The sequence below is a fragment of the Papilio xuthus genome, unplaced genomic scaffold (genome assembly GCF_000836235.2).
Source record: "Papilio xuthus unplaced genomic scaffold, Pxut_1.1 DF827680.1, whole genome shotgun sequence".
NCBI lineage: Eukaryota > Metazoa > Arthropoda > Insecta > Lepidoptera > Papilionidae > Papilio > Papilio xuthus.
In genome coordinates this window covers 2,373,520-2,399,155 of record NW_013530969.1, presented here as the reverse complement: position 1 = coordinate 2,399,155, position 25,636 = coordinate 2,373,520, and the positions used below count along the sequence as shown (strand labels likewise).

General features: G+C 31.2%; 1 protein-coding gene across 2 annotated transcripts; it reads left to right on the top strand.

Annotated features, from left to right (window-relative positions):
- Positions 1-553: 553 nt before the first annotated feature.
- Positions 554-23,922, top strand: Prip (aquaporin prip). Of its 2 annotated transcripts, none has more exons than XM_013311733.1 (7): positions 554-756; positions 17,626-17,717; positions 17,959-18,083; positions 18,599-18,868; positions 20,163-20,327; positions 22,004-22,132; positions 23,199-23,908. In XM_013311733.1, exons 2-7 carry the CDS (start codon positions 17,630-17,632, stop codon positions 23,235-23,237), a joined length of 816 nt encoding a protein of 271 aa, XP_013167187.1. In that variant the 5' UTR covers positions 554-756; positions 17,626-17,629; the 3' UTR covers positions 23,238-23,908. The 2 variants fall into 2 exon arrangements, with proteins under 2 accessions (XP_013167187.1, XP_013167188.1); XM_013311734.1 differs by lacking the exon at positions 554-756 and adding an exon at positions 17,083-17,150 and having other exon boundaries at positions 23,199-23,922.
- The last annotated feature ends 1,714 nt before the right edge of the window (positions 23,923-25,636 follow it).

The window sequence follows — 25,636 nt, the reverse complement described above, 5'->3', positions numbered from 1 at the left end:
TTCAAAGATTTTATTTGAGCTTTTTCTTTGTCCTTTTCAGGAAACATCCAATCGTCTCATTAATAATGGTTGACAACATCTGCATTTTAACTAATTTGTGAACCCGCAGCGTATGGTAATTCGCGGCAACAGTATATTTAGGTCGCACTAAGTTTCTCGTCGTACTTTAATTCTAAAATAGATACTTGAATTTTATTGAGTCTATTTTTTTCGGTATTTAACATTAAAAACTTCCTTTTAAATGCTGCAACTTAACATAATAATTTCTGTACTGAGGCAGTGAATTACTTAAATTCTCCAAAAAATGAATCTTCTGAATGATCTTAGAAAATCGGTTAAAACGATGATTATTGAAATTTGATTTATGATGACCAACGTGTGGACTATAATATGCAAAGTACAAATTAAATGTGCTCACTATCTGATGATAGATGGCGCAGAAATAAATAAAAATAAGGGCTTACCCGAATCTTCAATAGATGTCGCTGCAACGCCCAAAACCGGAAATCAATCTTACTACAGGGCGGACAGTTCAAAATCTAGAATTCAAACAATATCACTGACAAAAACGCGCGACATCAACCGCAGTGGCCGCACTCGCGGAATTATTATAATAACGAGAACTAACTTATTTTTTTTAATATTTTGCTACTATAAAAGTTCAGTAGTAGTGTAAATATTGTGCAGATATTTTACATAACGATTTAAATCACGTCGAGCTAAAGTTTAGGAGTGATTTTGAAGTTTTCGTAAAGGGTAAGTCTTGAAAAGCCCATTGAATTTTACGCAATTTTCCAATTCATAAATGAATTCTTCACTTATAATATAAATTTGAAATTGTTGCAAAAATTATTGCATTGAATTTCATTTAAGTATTTTCTTTTTACATGTAATCCGGACAAATAAATCACACCACCAAAACCACACAAATCTATTATACCGAATATTTTAGATATTAGTCGTATTTGTTTATTGCTTTATTGCGATTGCATTACAATGGGGTCATGGAGATGTTTTGTTTTCTATTTGATAAATTGGATTAGATAAGATAAAACATTTTCGTTTATTGATTCTCATTTTCTATTAAATAAATTAAGTGGGTGATAGTAAAACAGCTAATACAAAAGTCAAAAGAGAATCTATTAAATAGAAAACATTTTTTTTTCTCGTAAAAGTAAATTTAACATTACTATTATATCATTTATAAACTATTACTAATAAACTATTAATATTTTAATTAAAAAGATTACTTAATCATTAGTAATTCAAGAAATTCAATCAGTTTTACCGCAAATATGTAAGATAACACGAACAATATAATAATAAAAAATTCATAAATCGTTCATGGCATTGAAACCTGAAAATTACCAAGTCATTTTTTACTCGTATACACATACAAAATAAACAAATTATTGCTTATTGTGTATTGTCACATCATTTTCACACACTCTTGATAAAAACTTGTCTCAGAATATGCTAAGTGACAAATTGACGGAAATTTCGGATAAGGCAATCTATGTTAGGGTGGGCACTTTTAGGAAGTTTGATTTTATATTCACTGATAAATTTTATAGCGTATGTGATATAAAATTATTAATGATTAACATCAAAAAATATGTGCATCATTTATTACGGACTAGCAGTCGCCAGCGACTCCGTCGGCGCGGAATTAAGAAAAAATAATAAGTAACCTATGTGTTTTTCCAGAGTTGATGTTCTATATGTATGCCAAATTTCATCGATATCCGTTCATCCGTTCTGCAGACACCTTCACACATCCATCCATCCAAACATTCGCATTTATAATATTAGTAAGAAGTAAGATTTGATATTGGATAAAACAAGTCCTTTTTGGTAATTGTGGAAAAGTAGCAATGCATAATATACTACTTTGGTGCTTTGCTTGGGGTTAGTTATGACCATAAGTATAGTTATTAAAAAAAGTTGAAGTATAACTTTCAAATTGTTAACTCAGATTAACATAATTGCTCAAAATTAAAAACAAAAGTAACCTAAAAAAATTACCAATTTATTACCAAAAAATATTAAAGTTCTTTTCATAACGTATTCGGCGTTTGATTAAGATTATTCATGTAAAGATATTGAAGGTATTGAATCCATCATAAATCAGCGGTTTAACGTTGATCGGCTATCATCAATGAACATGGATTATTGTCGCAACAAATTGTATTTTTATCGCTCGTCAGTATTACAAACACCTGTAACTGCTTTGATGATCTGATCGCAAACAATGCATATCATACATTGTTACTTAAAGGTGTATTCAAACCATATGACCATATTACTAAATACATTAACCGTGACGTTGGAAAATACTAGAATAATCTTACTAATATTATAAATGTAAATGTTTGGATGGATGTTTGTTTGAAGGTATCTCCAGAACGGCTGAACAGATCTCGATGAAATTTGGCATAAATATAGATCATAGACTGGAAGAACACATAGGCTACTTATAATATCTTTTTAATTCCGCGCGGACGGAGCCGCAGCTACAGCTAATTTTTTATAACACAACAGCCTATTTTGTTAGTATCTTATTTGATCGGTAAATTTATGTTGTATTTTACACAAACTATAAATACATAGCCCTAAATATTTTACTAATAAATAAAATAAAAACTAAAATACACGACCTCAACTAATCCTACAAAATCAACTAGTTTTTAAACGATCTCAATACGCGGTAAAATTGTAACATGAAGGCGTTTAAAAATAACTTCTGTTTTCCAAGTGTAATCTTTTCATAACAAGAAATAAATAGGAAAATCCTTGTAACAATATCTCAATGAAATAATGGCCCAGTTTTTCTTGATAGTGACAACCCTGTCGACATAGCGTGAAATCTCAACGAGTGAACAATGATAGCAATTGAATAACGCATTCGTCCGTCCTCTGTACAGCCGTAACGAATCTAACCTGTTCACGAAGACAACCACTTTACATACTCCAACTAGATAAGTAATAGAACTAAGTATTTGAGATCATAGATTTGTTGGAACAGTATAATCTATATATATATAAAAGAAAGTCGTGTTAGTTACACTATTTATAACTCAAGAACGGCTTTATCGATATGGTTAAAAATTGATAAGGAGGTAGCTTAGAACCAGGAGAGGGACATAGCATACTATTTTTTTTTTCGAATTTTATATAACTAACTAATATTATAAATGCGAATGTTTGGATGGATGGGTGGGCTACACTAATAAAGTTTTCTTAAAAGTACGGAGTCGCGGGCGACAGCTAGTAACTAAATACGAACCTTTATTTAATTTCCAATATAAATTCTGGCAAAATTCGTTATCCCATATATTAAACTATCGCTATAACTACATACTATCTATTCGGGACTACATCTCGTTAACTTCCCGCGATATTCTCTTCTCTTTTACGTCTATTTTTTTTAAGGCAAAATTTAAGGTCAGTATGCCACGTCTTTGGTATAATGTTAATTCTGCTCTCAACACTTAATGCTTTTCCAAAAAAAAATTAAAAAAAATTGCCTTAACCAATTATAAACACACACACCCAATGGAGTGATTCTTTTAAAATGTTCTCTCATCTAACAATTGAAAATTATTGATTAGTTTAGGACGATTTTATGCCAACATTGGACATACATTTTATGTAGATGGTTTAAAAAGTATCCAGTAAGTTGATATTGCTTCTCGCAAATATAACAAAAACGTTTGCACGAGCGAGCAAATATTTAACATGTTATCATCGCAGATAAGTTTGCAACGATTACAGCTACTGTCGTACTACCGGCCTCAGTAAATAGAAAAAATGGGACACGATATGACCTTGTTTATACTTTCTATTTCATACGGGATTTTATTTATTTTATAAAGTAAATTAATCGATGCTATAAATAAACATTTTGATGTATGCAAACGAAGTTCTTCTATTTATGTTATACATTTAATGTTAATAGAAACAGGATGTAGCTAATATTTTTATATATTTTAACATCGTAAATATTACGATAATGAATGGTACAAGATTTTCCATAGGATAATGATAACATATAGTAGGTTTTATTTTTAATGAAGTATTTGAGATCATAGGTTTGCTTGATCAGAATAAATACTAAGTTTTATCATATAAACAAGAACCAGCTATTGACGTTAAAAAATATTCTTAATAATGTTGAGGGGATGAAAAGATCTTTGGCACTTTAAGCCAACTTAAATAAATCCATTGTACTAAAATAACAAATGAAATATAATTAGCTAAAAAGCGCAGCGTATAGATTAATATAATTAGCTAAAAAGCGCAGCGTATAGATTAATATAATTAGCTAAAAAGCGCAGCGTATAGATTATTCTGTCAGGCATTAATTAACGTTAATAAATAGCGCGGTAGGGCGCGCCGGTCGACTGCCGTAAAAAGATGTATGAAAACGCGGACCGGACGTCCGGCACCGTACCGTAAGCTTTTCCATCGCTTCGCGGCCTTGATGCTAACTGCCTGCTTTGAAAAATAATTTGAAATTCAAATAAGTTATTTTGGATTACTACCTTTGGCTCTATAATTATAAAAAACTATGCGATCGGTCTTCATTTCCATTTTAAAAGCAAACAGTACAAAATTGTCCGGAAGAGTTGATAATAGTAGGGAAGTTTTTAAAGAATAGAATTGAGTATTGTCTAATCAATCAAACTGAATAATAAGTCTTTTGATTCCTATTCTTACCCAGAGTATAACTTAGTCACAGTCAGTCCTCTTGTGCTTTTTTTTGAAACTATTGCATACATGTAGAAATAACCAGCCTGTACTTTTATTTTATGAATTTACCTTAATATGTTTATCGCGATGAGGACATGAGGTGATAAGTTATCTTTGTCACTGAGCTTATTAAGCTCAAAACGTGCCGAAAAGTTTTACGACGTTTTATTACATTGCCGGTGTCTGTAAGAACAATAATTTTGAATTGCGATTGATTACTGGCCATTGATGATCATATTTTTTGTGTTAAACCCCTATTTGTAAATAATATGATAGCTTGATTCGGCGATCTTTGTGGTATTGAATAGGTTATTAAGAAATTATATGATAGTCTGAGGATAATCTGTGCAATTAGTGCAGCTGTCCGACAATCTGCGGAAATGACTGTCAACAATTATCTACTAGCTTCTAGTTACAACAAACGTACGGACGTAGAGTGGGATCGCTTCATACTAATATTCACCAGTATAGACAAATTGATTAACCTTATTCTTTTTGAAGTCGGTTAAAAATACAGCATCGAGGTATATAGTTGATTGGTTATCAAGTTATTTCTTTAAATTATTTGATTTAATTCCTAATATAAATTTTGTCTGAAATTGTATAAATCATTCGCCCTCAATTCTAATACCTAAGAATTTAATCCCGAAATTAGTGTATTTTCAAAATTAATAAATTTAAAGAAAAAGCATTTTTGGCTTAAACAACAATGGATTTTAAACTAATTAGTTTTACTGCAAGATCTCGAGAAAGATGACAAAAGCTAAAATCCTCGAATATTTTTTTATTGGGAAGAATTAATAGGTATCATTGTAGGTTAGTTGCGTGAAATTCAGCGAGCGATGTCTCTGGCACGGCTTGGCACGGAGCCCTGTCTGTTCCTGCGGCACGCACATCTCACTTCCTAAACAGTTATTACTTATTATTACATTCAAAATAACAATAATAGCAGCTTTAATAATTTCACGTCAAACGACAAAGTATAAAATAATTGCATTTACCTTATGGTAAGCACCAAAATTAAGGAATGTATACGAGAAAAATTCCAAAGATACAGAAGAACCTTGTTAAATTGACCAGCTTCTCCTACGATGTTCTTTTTGTTTTAAATTGTATCAAGTAAATTATTTTGCAGTACATACATTTGAATTCAGAACTTTTCTTGTGTATAGCTTCAGAAGCTTTCTTTATACCATCTTCAATGAAATATACTTTAGTTGGAGTTTACTAGTAAATTCCTGGTGCCCAAGTGTTGGTATGTTACCAGGAATATTTGAATTAATTTAACTTAATAAACGTGGCTCACGATTGTATGCTGTCAAAATATGTGAGACCAGAGCGTGATAGCTACAATTTATGTTGTTGGCTCATCTTCAACTTTTGTTACGTGCAAAAGTTTACAATTGTTTTGAAAAAAAAGGTATAAAATAAGTAACCACATTCATAGTGTTATTTAAGTCGGGGTTTAGAAATAAAAAGTTTAAATTACTGATTATTAACTTTAGATAAAGTTTTAAAACTTAAAATGGTCATAAATAAAAAGTTTATTGGCCGTATTTATTTTACCGAAAACGATAAGTAACATTATCCAACAAGTTTTTATCAATAAAATTAAAAGTAATTTAAAAAAACAAATTGAAATTTTAAACTTCCTCATTTGACGACAAGACAGACAAATTACGTTACATATAAATAGCATTGTATTCAAATAGTTTGTCAAGGTCCGTGTCAATTTTATGGCGTTCTAATTAAAGCTACTTAACTGTACATAAATACGTTTGGTACATGTAAAACAGTTAACATGGTGACGGGTGGCTCGCTACAACTACACAAATACGACGATGACAAAATAAATTCATTCACGCCTCACTTATAGCCTTGTAACAGACAGACAGTCTTTTAACTGTAAATTTAACCACAAAAACATAAACGCAGTGACTATTCTTGTATTACATAACCTTACTAATATTAATACGAAAGTTTAGATGGATAGATGTTTGTTTGAAGGTATATCCAGAACAACTCTACAGATCTCGATGAAATTTTCCATGGTGTAAAACCATGCAAAGTTTGAAAGAACACGTAGGCTATTAAGGTTTTTTTCAGTCTAGTATAATATATTACTAGCGTACTGTTACATCATGTCTTAATAAAATATGGAATTGTAGTCCAGCAATAGCCAAAAATCGGATATCGGAAAAATAAAAAAATTTGAATAATTCTTAAAACAATAAAGATGTTATATTTAAATGTTATTAAAGTTTGTGGTCTACTTGAATGCCTATATCATTAGCATTGAACTAATATTATATTACTCAGATAAAAATGAGATAATAATGACTCTATCATGTAATATATGCTTGTAGGTTTTTACATGGTCAATTACATAGTATAACTGAGATTTACTAGGAAAAACTATATTATTTAAATAATCCGTTAATAATAAACGATATTATAAGTATGATACTAAGGCGAGAAATAAAAGACGACACTGCCAATGCATAACCTCAAAATCTATTAAAGGAAAAGAAAAAACTTAAGTCACTTATGATTACAACGAACCATAGACAATTTTATACAGTAATAATAATGTAGCCGATTAGCTACAAATTAGACAAATTAAATTTAACAATACGAACACTTTTCTCCGAATGTAGAGTAATCATGTAGTTTTTTTTGGGACCTCTTCACTAGTTATAAAGGTGTTCTTACATCACGAACGCTGGTAATCGACCATAATTGTATACTGAGAATTGTGCCGGAAAAAGATAGGGTTACGCTCCGCAGAGCCCCGTGACTTCATTATTTTGTCAGATGTAAATAAAAAATTATCCCACATCCCTTTCTAACGACGCTTGAATGAATGAGACAGGTTATTTAATACAAATTACGTCTTACGAAGTGTTTTTGAGCTGGTACTTCGTAGGCGTGATGGATAGGCCCTCCGCCGACTCATAGTCGAACAATGACCTCATACTATTAAATGTTTGGTACAATGATCAAAATAAATAATTGAATGAGTTTTATAAAATAGTTACCTTTTAAATAAAAAGTAGGAAATACCAGGGGTACAGGATACAGCTTTAACTCTTTTAGCAACTAACTCAGTTGCTACAAAAGTCAAAGTCCCCGTGAATTCCCAAACCATAAATTAGACGCTTTTGTTTTTTTTTTAATGTTGAATAGAGGTCGCACGTAATTATAGATCATTATTTAGATTTGTTTTAAAACATTTTTGTAAACTAAATAATGACAATATCATGATTAACAAGAGCTAAATAAGTATGTATATTTATAGATATAGTCTGTACCCATACGTATATCATAGATAACTAAGGCGTAAAGGTATTTCCATCAAGCCTATTTGTAAAATTTATCAGAGAAATCTTAACTGTTTATTTTTATTGATAGCTTTCAATCTGTGATAAGAAAGCAAAAATACTTCAAACACCCATTGCTAATAATAGACTCTTATCTTAGAAAAAAAAAACTATTTTAGTAATATTTTATATAAAAATAAAATAGTTATGAGATATTGATAAAATTAAATTAGCTAAATAGCCTCGAAAACTACATTTTTACATTACATAATATGTTTTGGTAAAGTTGCCGCGTAAAAAAAAGATTAATTGGATTCGGATTTTTAAAATTTTTAAAAATATTCTGATCACAGCTAACTTTTGCTCTTCTTATTCATTAATTCTGAACTCAATGTTATTAGATAGGATAAAACTGTTGATGTACCTGCAATACTAAATATTCGTAAACCACAGAAATGTAGGCACTGGACGTAATATATACTTGCAAATACAATCGTTTGACTTCGAGTGTAGTCCTTAAATAGTGCCAGGCAATTGCTGCTTTTGCGGAGTTTTAATAATAACATTACATCTTTTACTGGTACCCATTGCCGCGGTTTCTATCAAACTTTTAGTTAATAAACAATGGTATATTTTCAAAATTAAATACCTACTTTGATCTGTACGTATTATCTAAGGTTGGAAATTGTTGCGATCAATGATCAAATCCTGTCCTTGTTTTACAATACATTTTTTTCTTAGCACCTAAGGCTTTAGTTACACAAATACGCGTCTACTCACTTAAATCAATTTGGTGGCAATTCATTCTTTATTACCCTTCTGTTAGTCGGGCAGAAAAGATTTCTTACGATACGTTACTTTTTTAAGATGAATAGTGAAGCTACCGTACACAGTAATAAAACTAAACACACACAGTAAATCTGCTTTTCTTTCGCGGGATTAATCTTATGTCATTTTCAAACATTATCATAAAGGCATGTGGCATTTTGAAGGTCCATGGTATGCGATGGCAAATTCATTTAGTGTGTAAATAATTACTTTCATTATCACGGCGGCGCTTTATCGTGACACAAATGTTTGCTCAGATCGCGGCAACGACGTGAACATCTTATTTCAACACCGACAAAAGAGAACCTTATAGAATTTTTTCTGTAAACCTGTGATACGATGATTAAGACTTATTATGTCCAAAAAGTTTACATAAGTTGTGTTGAAACTCTTCCGGAATCCCTCGCTTCTTAAGGTTTTTAACTTGGATTTTTTTCAAATATCATTTTCGGTCCTGTACTTTGTAAAGTACTTTGATTGTAATTTGTTTTGGAAAACTTAGGTTACTGAAATTATTTAAACATAGATTTAGTACCAAAATGGATATTACAAAATATTAAAAACAGTACGCTTGTATGAAAAATTTATAGCTTTGATTTCGGCGTTATCAAAAAAATGAAGTCATATCTATGGTCAATGTGCAGAATTTTTATTGTCCTTTGCCCAATCTATGAGGATTTAGTAACAATACTTGACAATACAAACAATTAATTTATAGATCTTATGATTTTAAGAAATAAAGCCGTTCTAAACATATTGATAAATATACTTTTATGATTCTTTAATTAGTATTTTAGATATCCAATGTATAATGTAAATGGTTTAGTTGGTAAGCTATTAGTCGACGGATAGTGTGAATCATGACTCTGTAATGACTTGTCTCAATTTTTTGCTTCAAACCGCAGTAGAAACAGGTTCCCTTCCTTTTCAAGCAACAAGGTTAATTTCAATTCGACGCAGTTGCCGAACTCTAAATTATATCAATCCTTAATAATGCAAATAATTGATATTTCATACGTACTTTGAAATGTTGTAGGGTTGTTCAACCCTCTCCATTTCAATTTATAATAATTGTAATAATTATTTTGGCTTAACACAGTTACAGAAAGTCGGTTCGTTTTAATTATAATTATATAAATTAAAATAGCAGTAAACATGACAATTAATTTGTTAACTAATGTGAAAATTAAATTAATTAAAATTACTAAACCTATAAAATATACATAATATAAAATAATTTTGCTAACTACAATGGAATATACCAGGCGGACATGACTGTGGGCAGGGCGGCCTCCGGGGAAGCGCTCTATTACCTTATTGCCAGTTGCCTATTACTGGACGACAAATAAACTTGAAAATTACAACAATCTATGTCCATCAAGATGGTCTATTTCGTTTAGTTGTAGCAATTCATATTGTTATTGTTCTATTTTAGGATAATGAACTAAAAGGATATATAGCTCACTCGATGCAAGTATACTTTGTTTCACTAATACCAACGTATCCTTAACATTCGACTTTTCCTTGTGTAGGAAGAGTCTTAAATGTAAAACTATCTCAGTTTTTTTCATAGAGAATGAAAGAGATGACAATCTTTTCATATTTAGGCCGGAGGAAACTCAAAATAAAACGTCGCTTGTCTACTTCTTAACACTATTTTTGCTACAGCAGCACAAAGAAAATGCACCTTGATAAAACTGGAGGAATATTTTTAAAGGAAAATGCCAGTAATCAATGATTATTCGTTCCTTAATTAAAACTCTTAAGGGATCTCGCAGAATTATAGCGAAGCGTTTATTCTTCACTTCTGCAATACCTATTCGTGGCATAATTAATTGATATTTGCATAAGATCTAGGCAAATTGTCCATATTAATCTTCCATTCAATCAGTAATTGCGTGCCTAAGAAGGTTCTCATCGTCACATTGGATTATTCCTTTTGTTTTTTTGTGTTTGATTACGTCGTAAGCCATTTACGAAAACAAAAAAAAAACGTTTTTTATCTTGTGCTTCAATTACAATGAATCGCGTTACGTCATTTCTGGGTAACTTTTTATATGGTAAAAGGAAGCAGACGCAACTATGTAGAATTTTGCATGCATTTTCTTTTTAAGTTAGTTCGCACTATTTTGTCTATAAAAGACAATATTTGAAAAAAAAGTGAGCACTAAATCAGAGGTATTCATAATTTTTTTTCAACCCTTATACACCCTTTTCGAAATTTTTATTTTAATTTCGGTGAACTCCTGCTGCATTACTTTTTAAACATTTAATTTACACCCGTTATCGTACGCCTATCGAGTCTTCCTTGGATATCAGTCGGCCCACGGAGTATTGGACCACTTTGGAAATAACTATGCTAAATAAAAATCTGTAGTCCACTACCGTTCTCTCTCTCTTTCTCTCTCTCTCTTTCTCTCTCTCTCTCTTTCTCTCTCTTTCTCTCTCTCTCTCTCTCTATATCTCTCTCTTACTATAAGTGCACCTGCGCGTGTTTCATGTATGTATGTCTATCGCATATATTTTTTCGATTTATCAATAATGACAATTATCAATGAAGATAATCTAAACTTAAGGATTAGATACTCTTAACAATATTGCACTACTGATAACGACAAAATAATATCGTGTGACGTTTGAAAATTCCAAAGTTACGTAAAAGAAACAGCAGAAATATATTCCATAAAATAAAGTTGAAACACATCGAAATAAGAATAAGTATCATACTAAAATTATAAATGTGAATGTATAGATAGATGGATGTTTGTTTAAATGTATCTCCGGAACATGCTCAAAGGATACCGCTGAAATGTGGTGTAGATGTAGAACATAACCTGGAAAAATATATAGGCTACTTATTAAGTTTATTTTTAAATCCACGCGCACGGAGTCGCGGGCAACAGCTAGTACCAACATATAACAACAATCATATAGTCAGAAACTACAGTAAACAAATGTGGTATTTAAAGTTTGTTTTTTTTTGCTACATTCCTTGTTATTGAGATATAAAGGACAAATTATATATTTCATAGTATGTGATCTACAATATTATACAATTTATTTGTTCAGTCCAGTTGAGATTTAGCATATTACATTTCTGATATTAGTCATTAACTATATCATGATTTTACTAGAAAAAACATTCATCATAAAATGAATGGAATAATCCGTTTGATTAATACAAATATCATGATTAAACTGTCTTGATTAAATGAAACATTCCATAATACTTTTTTATGTACATTAACAATTCTAAAAATTTCTTCAAACATATATTAAACCTTTTTTAATCAATTATCCAAAAAGTTTTATATCCGATATCGATAAACTCGTCCATCCATCGTCATGTCTTTGTCTTCGATTCATGGAACACTGTAAAATCTTAATAATATTATAAATGCGAAAGGATGGATGATTATTTGAAGGTATCTCCGAATCGGCTGAACGGATCTCAATTAAATTTGCCATACATATAGAAAATAATCTGGAAGAACACATAGACTACTATTTTTTTATTACGCGCGAACGTAGTCGTGGACTACTGCTACCAATACCATAAAGTTATAAAAAAACTATTGTGCATGCAAAAAGATACATTTTTTACCATAATCATTTTTTTATCAAGCGTCCAAAACAAATGTTTTATTCTGAGTTATTATCGACGCCATTTTGTTGTAACGCGAATCACGCGTTGACTTCCATTACTAAACGAAGGTCTTTGTCCACTTTGAGGATAAAAAATGTAACATTATTAACGCCATTTTTGAAACTGCTTAAGCGAAGAATTTAATCTAACGCACCATCTTAAACATCTCTTTATATTTGATACTTTAAATTGTACCAAATATTTAACTTGTTTAACAAGTGTGCCTCTTACTTGTTCTCTGTGTGCTAGAAATGTTTATCTCATACAACTTCATTTGATGAACACTCCATTAAAGAATTACTTATGTGTTTTAAGGCATATATTGCGATTGTAAGATGTTACCTCAAGCTCGAACAGCTATTCAAATAAGCTCAATAGCTTAATCTTTAGGCTAAGTTATTGAGCTTATTTTAAATGTTGTATAACAACAAATCCGAAATGTAGTCAGTATTTCTAAATATTGTAAGCCGTAACCATTCCTTCAGCAACTTTTATTCTTAACATATTCACAGTAGGTAATCTTTTAATTGCTTGTACAATAGTTAATCGACATTCTATAATATGCAGAACCCAGAATAAGCAAACAGCTCTCTTAATATAAAATCCTATGCTAAATGCTAATATTTTACTACTTATTTTCCATACTATTATATATCAAGTCATGTTTACTCATTCCAGCACGTAGCACAAATAATCAATGTATATATCACTCAAAGTTAGTACCTAAAGGCTACATTATCTTTTGTGCATTCCAAATTTAAAATAGTCAACGTAAATACTTCTTTGTTTTTAAACGATATCTCACCTTGTAGACGTATAAAACAAAAGAGTTGCAAAGTCCCAAAGGAAAAAGTTTAGCCCTGGCTTAAAGGACAGACGCCAAATACATCCGAACTGTTGTGCATTGTCAAAGAATACATTGTTATTCTTATAAGCAAATTATATTCTGACCACGCGGGAGTTTACTCAGGGGAAATAGCTATTTTTGTCCGTGTGTGCTAATGCCTGCTTGATTAAAATATTAAACAGTACTCATACATAATAATTGCTAGGTAATCTGCCATCTATACTTATACAACTACTTAGAGCAAGATGACACAATTATGCGTAAATTGAGTAGCAAAATGATGAATACACGCGAGGAAATGTTAATACGTTTTTAATTTTTTTTCTACATTTCAATTAATCAGTTTATTATATCCTTATTTTTTTACGCTAATAATTTAAATGTATCAATTTAAAGATAAAATGATCATCGCCTAAGTAATAGGAATAATAAACACCCTTAAAACAATTATATTTTGATCAGATCTTTTCGACTCAAAAAATAGAGAAGATATACCCTCTTTGTTTTTGAAGTCGGTTAAATTTTAACTTAGTTATACTTACTTAATTATATTGCATAATTGCTGATAAATCAAAACTTAAAAAACAAAAAAATGTGGCATCGCTCTTACGCTATTCAATTGTTCAACAATATTTTACTGTCAAAAAGGCTTATTATCGACAATGCCCTTGAACTCTTAAAAACAATCCAGGTTCCGTGAATCAATCACAAGTACACATAGACACTAACATGACAAAATGTCATTATAATCATAGGGTTGTCATAATGACCCTTTTAGTCACGTACAAGTAATGGTCTCACACTTTTGGTTGAAACAGCCCTTAATTAGAACTTTTTAGAACATTCCAATAATCAAATTGATAGATAGAAACTCTTTTATGTGTAATACAGCTATTTATACTTATTTTTAGGGTTCCGTACCTTATTGGAAAAAAACGGAACCCTTATATTTTATACTTTTCTGTTTCAAACCGAGTACAATTTCAATATTACCAACAGTAAAAAGCATCAAAGCATACAAATGTAATTATTATTGGGTGCGTGTTGATTTGGAAGTAAAAATCGTTATTTTTCATATGTGAACTTGACCTTAGAAAAGAATGTCACGTTATTAAAATTACTGACACACTTTTATTAGAAATTCCTATAATGTGTACGATAGTATTTTATAGTTAATTCTTTGAAAGTGAAATAAATACGCACAATGTTTAATCAAATGATGGAATTGTGAATAAAGATTTCTAAAATTATTCTATCTAATTGGAGAAATTAAATTACTTGATAATAAATTGTGGTTTACCTAATTAGTATTGTATTATGTACCTGATTTTTTTCCTCAATTCCCGAAACTCTTGATGATCCTTTGAAACCAAGGAACTAACGTTCCCATTTTTAACATCTTATTACTTAAGCTATCAAAAGTTTTCATATAGACTACAACCATTCTAGACAATTAACAATTTCATTTCTGGATATGACTTCATGTGAAGTATTTTTAGTTGTACCTTATAATAGTAAAATTTATTGGAAAACTTAATAATTATTATTGCTATGTGTTAACATTATTTTTGTATACTAATAATATTATAAAGAGGAAAGATTTTATAGTTTCTTTAAAATGAATAGGTTCTGCAAGTACTGATCTGATTTGAACAATTCTTTCACTACAAAGCTACTATATCCCGGGCAACTAATACGATAATAATTAATATGTTTTTTTTTAAATTCCGCACAGACAATGTCGGTGCCAACTGCTAGTTGCCAAATATAGGTACTGTCAGTTTGTGTTAGAATTTTAAAATGGACCGATACGCATACCTACAACGCCCCTATCAATTAGCATATGCGTAAATATACAACAATGTCAACTATGGCAAACTTTACACAAAATATTACTAAAATTATAAATGCGAATGTTTAGATGGATGGATGAATGTTTGTTTGAATGTATCTCCAGAACCGCTCAACGGATCTCGATGAAATTTGGCAGGGATGTAGAGCATATTGTGGAAGAACACATAGGCTTCTTATTAAGTTTTTTTTAATACCGCACGGACGGAGTCGTGGGCGACAGCTAGTATTACATAAGTTAACACTGACCAACATAAATTATCATATTAAGCTTTACGAATACGTATCACATGATTGATTCACATTGTAGTGAGGATTGATTAGAGGCTAATTAATTTACATGACAATCTAAGCGAAATCTGGCACAAAAAATTACAATTTTTATAACTACACTTAAAAATAAAGTTTACATTAATATTTATTTCCTATATTAATATTAAATTATTCCGAACCTATACATTTTTGTGTTATGCGTAATCAAAACTTTCCGATCATGTTTATATTTCCATGAGCTTTGTTTATTTTAATTCTTGGAATAATAAAGATAATGCAGCTTCGATCTAAAGATCAATGGCGTAAATGCATATGAATAAACAACTCAAGGCGTAATGAAACGTTATGCATATTTTTATTCTTTTTGGTATCGGTCACGGTGAACGGCACAAGTCTTGTTCCTACAAGGTGCATGGAATAATGCCAATCAATGTTTATGCAACTGCAAGTAATCAACTCATGGTAATAACTTACTTTGCATTGCGACCTCTTTTAACTTTTGTATAAATCTATAATTTATGGTTAGGTTGGTTTAAATACCGAAAAAAAACATTGTGCTTTCGCTTTTCAAGAATATAAGCGAAAAAAGCAAAAGATTTTCACAAGAAACGCAAAAGATTTTAAAATAAACACAATTAAGTGTTTATTTATATTTTAAACGAACCCTGATTAACTAAAAAGATTCAATTCCTATAGTTAAACATGAAAATGTATTTGAAATTTAAATACAATTATAACGCAACTCAACTAACTCGTTGTCGGAAATACAAGTCCCTAATTTCCTGTCAATGAATTGTCCCATCAAAAACGTGGGCAACAAACAGAGCGAACACTTTCTGTATAATTAGTCTAATCTACCTAATTTACGTCCGGTACAATCTATAAAAAATCCCGCAACACAATTAATGTACTCGTAAAAAATGTAAAATACGCATCATTGTAGAGCACACGGTCAAAAGTTCATCGCAAATAAAGTCAAGGTACAAATAAAATCTTGGCCAATTTTAAATTATACGAGTACTTTACTTTCGTATATGGAAAAATACGAGAAATGAAAGTTGAAGGTACTTTACTCGAGGAAAATTTCGCTTTAAAATTCACTTCGATGACTTAATATGGAATAATAAATGTATGATAAAAACAATAAATTCTGTTAAAGAATATGTAAAAATCCAAAAAGGATATTGTTGTTATTCTTAAAAATGTTACATGGAAATATCAGTTCAAATTAAATAAAAAAAACATATAATTTAATTTACATTAAAATACATTCAGAGGAACGTTTATTTCATGGTCTTACTGTATATTTGTTTTATGTGAAAGTAACTAACACGTTTGATTTTTTTTTTCAATTAATTTTTTTTTTATTAAATATTTTTTTCCTCTATCGTCATAACTACGTCACGGCGGTATTCCCAATTCCTCGTCACTTGATACTAAAGGAGGTTGTGGTATCACGAATTTTTTACTCGGAAATGATAAACCGGTTTCGATATGCAGTTCGGATGAATTAAATCAGATAGGAACTCGATTTCATCCGTTATTTTCCCGTATATATAGTTGTATCTCTTTATAAAGCTGTAGTCGTACGAAAGCTGTCAAAGCGAATAGAATCTCTTAACAAAAGAGTAAGGTATGTCCACATTAAATGATGTTTAAATAAAAAAAGGTCTTATTATATAATTGAAATTGCTTTGGCTTGATATGCGGTAGATAATTATTATCGTCAGTTAATGCCGAGATAGTGGAACAGAATATAATCGTTTTCAGAGAGAGACTGATGTAAAATCTGAGAATACAATATTGTTTTTGTATCGATGTTTTAAAGTGAAAACCAACGCGACGGTTAGATAGAGTAAAGGATAAAGCAACCAATATAACACAAAAAAGACAAATAAATATTTCCAAGTAAACTTAATACTACTCTTTATTCTTCAAATATTTTCAAAAATCTATTTGATTTAACAAAAGAAAATGTCACTTAAAAATGTAATTATTTAAAGACGTCTTTCTAATGTATAAAGCCTGTTATAAAGAAGTAAAGACCAAATTAAGTAGATCTATCTTCTTACTTTCTTAAAATTAGTTTATTAATATTTTTTCCACAGAAAAATGGGTGAACTTGGAAGGAAACTTGGCCTGGACGAGCTGTCTGGTGCATCCTCGGGCATCATCAAAGCGATATTAGCAGAGTTTATTGGTAATCATATATTCAATATATCTCATATAAAATAGTGTACCATTACAATAGTATTTCCATTTAAATATCTGAATATTTTACTGTAAATTCTCTTACGGTGAAGGTAATCATGACACAGGGAGAAATTCAAGTGTGGGTAGTCAACGAATCCGCGATGTGCCACCTTAAAGTTAGACTCAAAAACCTTCAGTGAGAATGTAGCTGGGTAGTATAGAATACTAAATTGAGTTAATATTTTCAGGTAACTTGCTACTGAACTTGTTCGGATGCGGCGCGTGTGTGAACATAGCGCAAGGTTCGACCGCAGCGCCTGATATTGTACTCATTGCACTTGCGTTTGGATTATCAGTGTTTGCTATTGTTTCTGTAAGTACTAATCTGATTATTTAGTTACGTATGTTGAGAGGCATCGCATATTTGGCAATAGGTATCGCAGTTTATTGTATAAAAACTTGTAACCTAGCCCGTTTAATTTAATTAGTAATCTGTGTGATGACACATTTAGGCATATATTTAACGTCACGAATTAAATTGAATTTTTATTGGTTAATTAGATAACAGATTAAAAATCTATTTATATATTCTACGAATAATAATAGCATTTTCAAAAGTAATTCGTTAATAGAGGTACAAATATAATTTTATATGACGAGTGTTTTACAATGTTAACGTATTGTGATTGGTTATTTGTTTTGAGTTATAAAATGATTTTAGTGGACGATATCGACTATATAATTGTTACATTATACGGTTTTTTACTCAAGATAAAACGTCAATTGCACCAAAAGAAGAATGGTCAATAAATAGTGGATTAGTTTGCCAGTGTATTATGGAAGTTCGATTTTTATGTATAATAAATTTTCTTTCTTTTTTGTGTATAGGCAATCGGGCATGTATCAGGAGGCCATGTGAACCCGGCGGTGACAGTGGGACTCGCGTCCGCCGGTCGCGTGAAGCCAGTCCGCGCGGTACTATATATTATCGCGCAGTGCGCAGGCGCAGCGGCCGGCTCAGGTCTGCTGAAGGCTTTCACGCCGGACAGGGCTGCGGGCTCACTCGGAGTCACAGGATTGGGCACTGACGTTACGCCATTACAAGGATTCGGGATTGAATTCTTCCTCGGATTTGTGCTTATCTTCGTCGTTTGTGGTGTAAGTAAAGAATTTAAAATATATTAATGGAACTCCAAAAAACTAATACTTTCTTGGTTAGTTTAAGCTATCATGAGCGGACGTCGAAGAGTTGAAGCTTTATTTAAAAACATCCACATCAAATGTGTTTAATTGTAAATCATTCTTTTGTTTATCCTAAAACAAAAATAATAGGCTGCTATGATAAATGTAGCCAAACTGCTAAAAGACTTTGGCTTTCTCTAATATTAAATTTTACAGTGAACTAGTAAAAATAATCCGAAAGTTAATAGGAGAGAACGTTAGATTTCGTGACCTAAGGTAGTTAGGGATTATTCACTAAGCCCGGCTTAACAGTACGCTTAAATAATGGCAACCACGATGGTACCGTGAAGTAAATATGATAATTTTAATATTGCACTTTATAGCAAATTCACAAATTGATATAATTTTGTACGTTAATAGAAAATTATTACAAAACTAAAAGCTATGATTATTTAAACATCTACTTAATTACCTAATGTTCTGATATAACACTTTTACGGTGATTTTTTTTTGTAATATATAGAGTCAATAAACATCGTCGGCAGATCGTAACTAACTTTTATCTGACAATTTATTAATATAGTGTCAGAGATACGCCATGGCGACAGCGCGGGATAATTATGTTTACTTTGCATTCGATCTTTCATGTTTTGTAGATTTTCGTATACATTAAAAATTCCAAGGTCAGTCCAATAAGGCGCCAATTGGCAACTAACTGACCATAAAAAATGTCGTCCATCTACTCTGTACGAAAAGATTTAGCATCCTGAATCTATTGTCTTCCATACTATCAGATTACTACTACTCACAACTCGCTAGATCAATAACTTCAGATTAAAATCAACATTAAGTTTTAGAACTAAATTAAATCAGAGACGCCATCTTTATAAATTGTCTGATATGATCTTATCAAGATAAATATGAAATGTCAGGGTCAATAACCGAACGTCTATCGTCTATGGCAATGAAGATCACTGCACCTAATTCAAGTTCAAGATTGTATTTTGCACAAAATCTTTTTAATTAATTAAATTATAATTATAAATCATTTCACCGTTAAGTTATAGTTCCTGTTTTAAGAACCTGTTTTATCACTTAAGCTCTTAAAATATTATACGATGATCAGAGGCGACTAAGCTATATCTTCTTACATAAACTTACAGATTGACGTCATGTAGGATAGGTCAAAGTATATAAAGATACAAAGTTTCTACGGAGTTAATATTATAACATGGAATAGAATAATAATAGCCATGTGTGCTATTTCTAGGTATGTGATCCCAACAAACCAGACAGCAAAGCGACTGCACCTCTAGCGATAGGGTTAACGGTGACCCTTGGACATCTGCTGGCTGTAGACTACACAGGCTCCGCTATGAACCCCGCCCGCTCCTTCGGATCCGCAATCGTCGCCAATGTTTGGAATGACCACTGGGTAAGCTAAACACTAACTTCTTAATTCCTGTATAACTGTATTGAGATGGGACCTATAATCATACAAAGATTCTCTCTTTGTCAATGCAACTTTCATCTAATTTGTAGACATATCGTAGAACTGTCCACCCAGGACTTTTACCTTCTATCTTGGCAAGACTCATAAGGACAAAAATTGTCAATGTATGTAGTTACTTTGTTATAAAACAAAAGAAATTAGTTAATAAATCTCTTATTACAAGTATGTTATTATACTTATTTCTAACTGAGAAAATAATCGATTTTTTTTTTAATTAGAATTAACAATCGAACATTAAGAATAGTCAAAGCTACAGTAATAATATTGTATCTTTAAATAAGATATTATTGTACTGTTTGTCAGCGTACAAACTTACTAAACTTAAATTGCTATTTTAAAATTATTTGGTTCTTTATAAATTCTATCAAATAAAAAGTGCAGATCATTGAAATCGGTATAATCTCCGTTATTCCTCATGACAATGGCATTATCTTGACAATTTATAATGTTAATGTGGTGTCGTGTAGGCCGCGCGGTCGGTCGTGTCCGGTCCTAAACGACCTGTCATCCATTACAGCTAGGATTGGATCATAGCTTTTTCTAGTAACACATGGCGTAACAACGACCATTTATAGTTATACCCTTCACTTCGTTACCCAGCGATGACTTAATTAACAAATATAGTTGCAATTATTTTATTATTCTAATTTTCATTTTACACAATTTAAAGGATAAAATGGAAAATTTCTTCACCAGTAAAGATGGCAAATCGCGAAACATCCAAGCCAATCAACAACAGCGAAACATCGTCGAAATTTGAAAGGCTAATCGACTAAAAGCGACGTCGAAAGTGTAAACTTCTATTAACGCGTTTTTTAATAATATTGAATTGCACCAAATTTTGCTATAAATTATTTTAAATAGGAATACTTTGATATTATACGATTTTATATATTACAGCAACTTGCTACTTTTTGAACAGTAAAATTGTAGATACCACATCGTAATTGCAAATATTTAATCAATGTACGTTGGGACAATACCATTAAAATTGCATTACCACAAGGACGCAAACAGTAAAAGCGCCACCTACATGCAAATATCTGATAACATAATAGTTACGTAGGTACCCGAGGGCCTATTAAATATCCTGTCTTTCCGAGTAATCCAATTAATTGGAATGAAAGCACTATTAATAAAATGTATAAAGATATTAAAACACTACATTCACTCTATTTTCCTCTTTCTTTTTTTATCTTTTTGCTATTAAAAGTGCCAAAAACGTGTAGGTATAGAATATAGTGGACTCCGGGTGTCTTAGAGTATGAACTCCTAAGATAATCTCTGGTTTGATTACGTAATGTATAGGGTTGATCATGAAGTTTGCATTGAAACAATCAGTCTTAGATTGTGCTGTAATAATAAATGGTTGGAATGGTTGAAAGAGATTAATGAGGACATCCATGGAATCCGCCACATTAAACTACTTGCTTTGGTAATATCTGTCTTATCTTGTCGTACCGGTCCTTTGAAAGACGTCCGCAACACGACCGATGTTATTGATATAAATTCTGATATCATTGTCTTTAAAATCTTCCACTGTAAATTGTACCCATCCTAACCATAAGGCAATGTCCACTAATGTTATACGTATACAGGTGTACTGGGCTGGCCCGGTGGCCGGCGGCGTGGCAGCGGCGCTGCTCTACGTGCATGGCTTCTCCGCCCCGCCCGCCGACAACATCACCCCGCCCCGCTACAGGCCCGTCGCTGGAGACGACAAGGAGGTAAATCTTTTACTACGATCTACAAGATCCTGTTTTAATTAACAATTTTAAACTTATTTAGTCCTCTTTACTTGTCTTTTGTCTTGATTCTTATCTGCTCTTCTTTTCGTTTACACTTATTTCCGTTGCATCTTTGGAAATGTTGCTTGTAAGTGTAAGTGGTAGTTAAAACAAAGTTAATACCGTTCAACGCCATCTGTTGACGAGTAAAATAAACGTTTGCTTTTTTAAAATTGTTAAAGATTTAAATTAGGTGTATATGGTTAAATAAGCGAATTATTTTAAATAATTTAAACCTTCAAATTAAAAATATACATTTATCTATATGACTTCCGAAAGGCTTATTATTTGTCAACGGTTTTATCAATAATTACCATAAGTAATAGATCGATCATATTGTTTGCCTAAATCTCAGCAAAGATTACATATTCAGATATTAGTTTTAAATCGCCTCTCTATTTTATGAATGATAACACATTGTACAATCATATCAGATAATAATTAGGAAATTTACCGGATGCTTGATCAATGTTTATTCGTCGTACGTTACGATAATTCGAAATCAACATCTACAAAAAAGCTAACTCTACGATAAACCACTTCCTAAGGAGACTAGTTCGTTCATTTATCAAGCACTCTTCAAATAAATTGTCTCTACATTTTTATCTTTCCATCTGGCTATTTTTGGGTACTTTGGGTTGTTTGTTACTCACATAAATATTTTTCTTAAATATAAATCTCATTTTACAAGCGAACTGGACGTCCAGCACCTACTGCGTGGACTGTTGAACAAAGCGTAAGCCCATTTCTCTTTCAGCAACCATAATATTTTAGCACAAATGAGAAAGTTTTATTCTCAAACTTGCAAAGGGTAATTTATAAATGCGAATGTGTGAATGTATGGATGTTTTTGTTGGAAGATATCTACAAAACGGCTGGAATGATCTCGATGAAATTTGGCATAGATGTAGAACATAATGTGCACAAAGGCTACTAATTAAGTATTTTTAATTTCGAGAACGTTTCGTTAGTAATGTAATACTTATCGAGTTACAATTAATTTCAGCTGAAGAGGTTGGACGGAAAAGGCGAGGATATGGCCTGAGAGCGAGCGACGCTAGCGCCGCCCGCGCCCTGCGGGATCTCCGTGCCGAGCGACGTGCGCCCGCGCGTGCCTCCACTCACAACTCGCAACAGACTATATTAAAACATTTTTAATCTGTACGGTCCAAGCGACGAAAACAATTACAACAATACAAACTCTCAAAATTTATTTGACTTCATTTTTTAATCTATCGTATCTCTTACTACAAACTTATCTGATGAAGAAAAGCGAATTTAATAAAATTTCTTATTAAAAAATGTTATGTGTTTTAAGTTCACATGTTACTGTTTTCGTAGCTTGGGTTGGCGTTTCTTAATGAATTTTTATTATGCACTATATTTGATTATACTCTGATATTGTGTCTCACCATTTCTATCTCAAATTTCAAATATACCAGAACAAGTTTAAATCTTCATTGATAAAGATAAATGTTAATTTAAGGAAGCAAAAAAATAATAATACACCTTGATATTAATGTAGAATTTGTGTTCAGTAATTATCAAATGTACTGCCAATGAAACCATCCAAATACTAACTTATTTTAATATTTATACTGGCCAAAAAAAGAATATTTTGTTCCAATTAAAATTTAAAATAAAAAAAAAAGTTTATGAACCTTTATAATTTCTACATTTACGACGTTAAAAAGTTCTATTATACAAAAGATATATTTTGTACTATTTATCGAACTTCTCTTTAATTATTTAAGTCTTATAATATAATAATAGTGTAGATTTTATATCTGTATACATTTTTAAACTTTTCATCTAAAAAAGTTTACAAATCGTCCAAATAATCGCTGTGTTAATATTAATATTATTCCATTTCTCGAACAAAATTATGTAGTTTCTTATTAAATAGAATAAATCGTATTTCTTCTCATCGATAAATAAATAATCGACTATTTTATGAATATATTTAATCGCATATAGTTTTCCCTGCAATCTCAGAGTGAATGAAATTTTCTAGTATAAAAATATGATTTCTTTTGTATATTCTTAGTAGCACTAAATTAAGGAAAAATAAGTACCAATTATACTCTAAAGTCATAATACATTACAGGCCATTTAGAAGTGTTCTCAAAATAAATAAATAAATTCACTAACTATAATTTGTGAAATATGTCGTATAATATCAAAATGTATCATGTACGAATAAATTTTAATAAACATATTTAAGAAAGCATTTTTAATTTTTCATTATCTATATATTTTCATGTGAAAGAAACGAGATGATAGTATTTAAGATATTTTTATTCGACAATTACAATTTATAATACTAAAGCTACGGACACGAAAATAGCGAAAAGCGAAGAGACGAGCGAGAGCGGAGTAGTACTTTTTAGACGTTTAAAATTAGGTCTGAACTAATTTAAATTCAACTGACATAGGTTTGAAACGTTGAGCTGTAGCTCAATAACTAAATTGACAGCTCACGGCTCAACGAGCCGCGAGTCAGCCGGCGAATGGCAGAACGTGCAATCATAACTCTATGCAGGTACAAATTGAAGTGATCTGATCTGCAAGTCATCAACTTTAGTTGAGTTACCCACGAGTAGTACTTTTGTTTATATCGCCCCCCCCCCCCCTCTGACCCCGCGCCGCTCCGCTCGGTACTAATTTCTTGTAATTAATAAACAATATAAATAATATACAAAATAATAAACAATATAATTAATCAAATTATTTTATTTCTAGCGGTAAAATTAAAACAGTCAGTATATTACAAATTTACAGCGCCCATATATGTACTTATATGTTTTTTAATATTATTAGTTAGAATCCTTTGGCGCGAATGACGTGCTTTCGTTACAAAGTCAAATGTCAGTATGAATAGTGAGGGGACAAATACGTCGACATTTTAGTAAGGCTAATATTGAGTCAATACACTGGCTCATTTTCGGATTTTCTTCGTGACAATGTACTATACAATTAAATGATGTCTTATTATAGCTAGACGCACCTTGAATAAAGTTTATCAAGGCAAAGTAAAATATTGTTATTCCATAATAACTATACAGGTGTCCCAAAAGGTTACGTACATAGGAAGGGGGATGATAGGGGTGGTCACAAGGGTCACCAGAAAAATAAAATAAAAATTTTCCTCTGGGTATTAAAAAAAATAAATGACATTTTTTAAAAAACCTAAAAATTTTACACCTTCTGGAGCAATTTTAATTTTCTTTAAAATCTTTGTTAGTTGTATTGTTTTTTTTTTTATTTCATATTGATAAAGGGTTATTGACGATAACATAATAGCTTTTTTTTAAATGTAGCAATATTTGTAGGTCATTGGTTACAAAATTGGTTAAAAAAGGTGTAAAATTTTTATGTTTTAAAAAAATGTCATTTATGTTTTTTATGCCCAGAGGGGAATTTTTATTTTATTGTTCTGGTGAC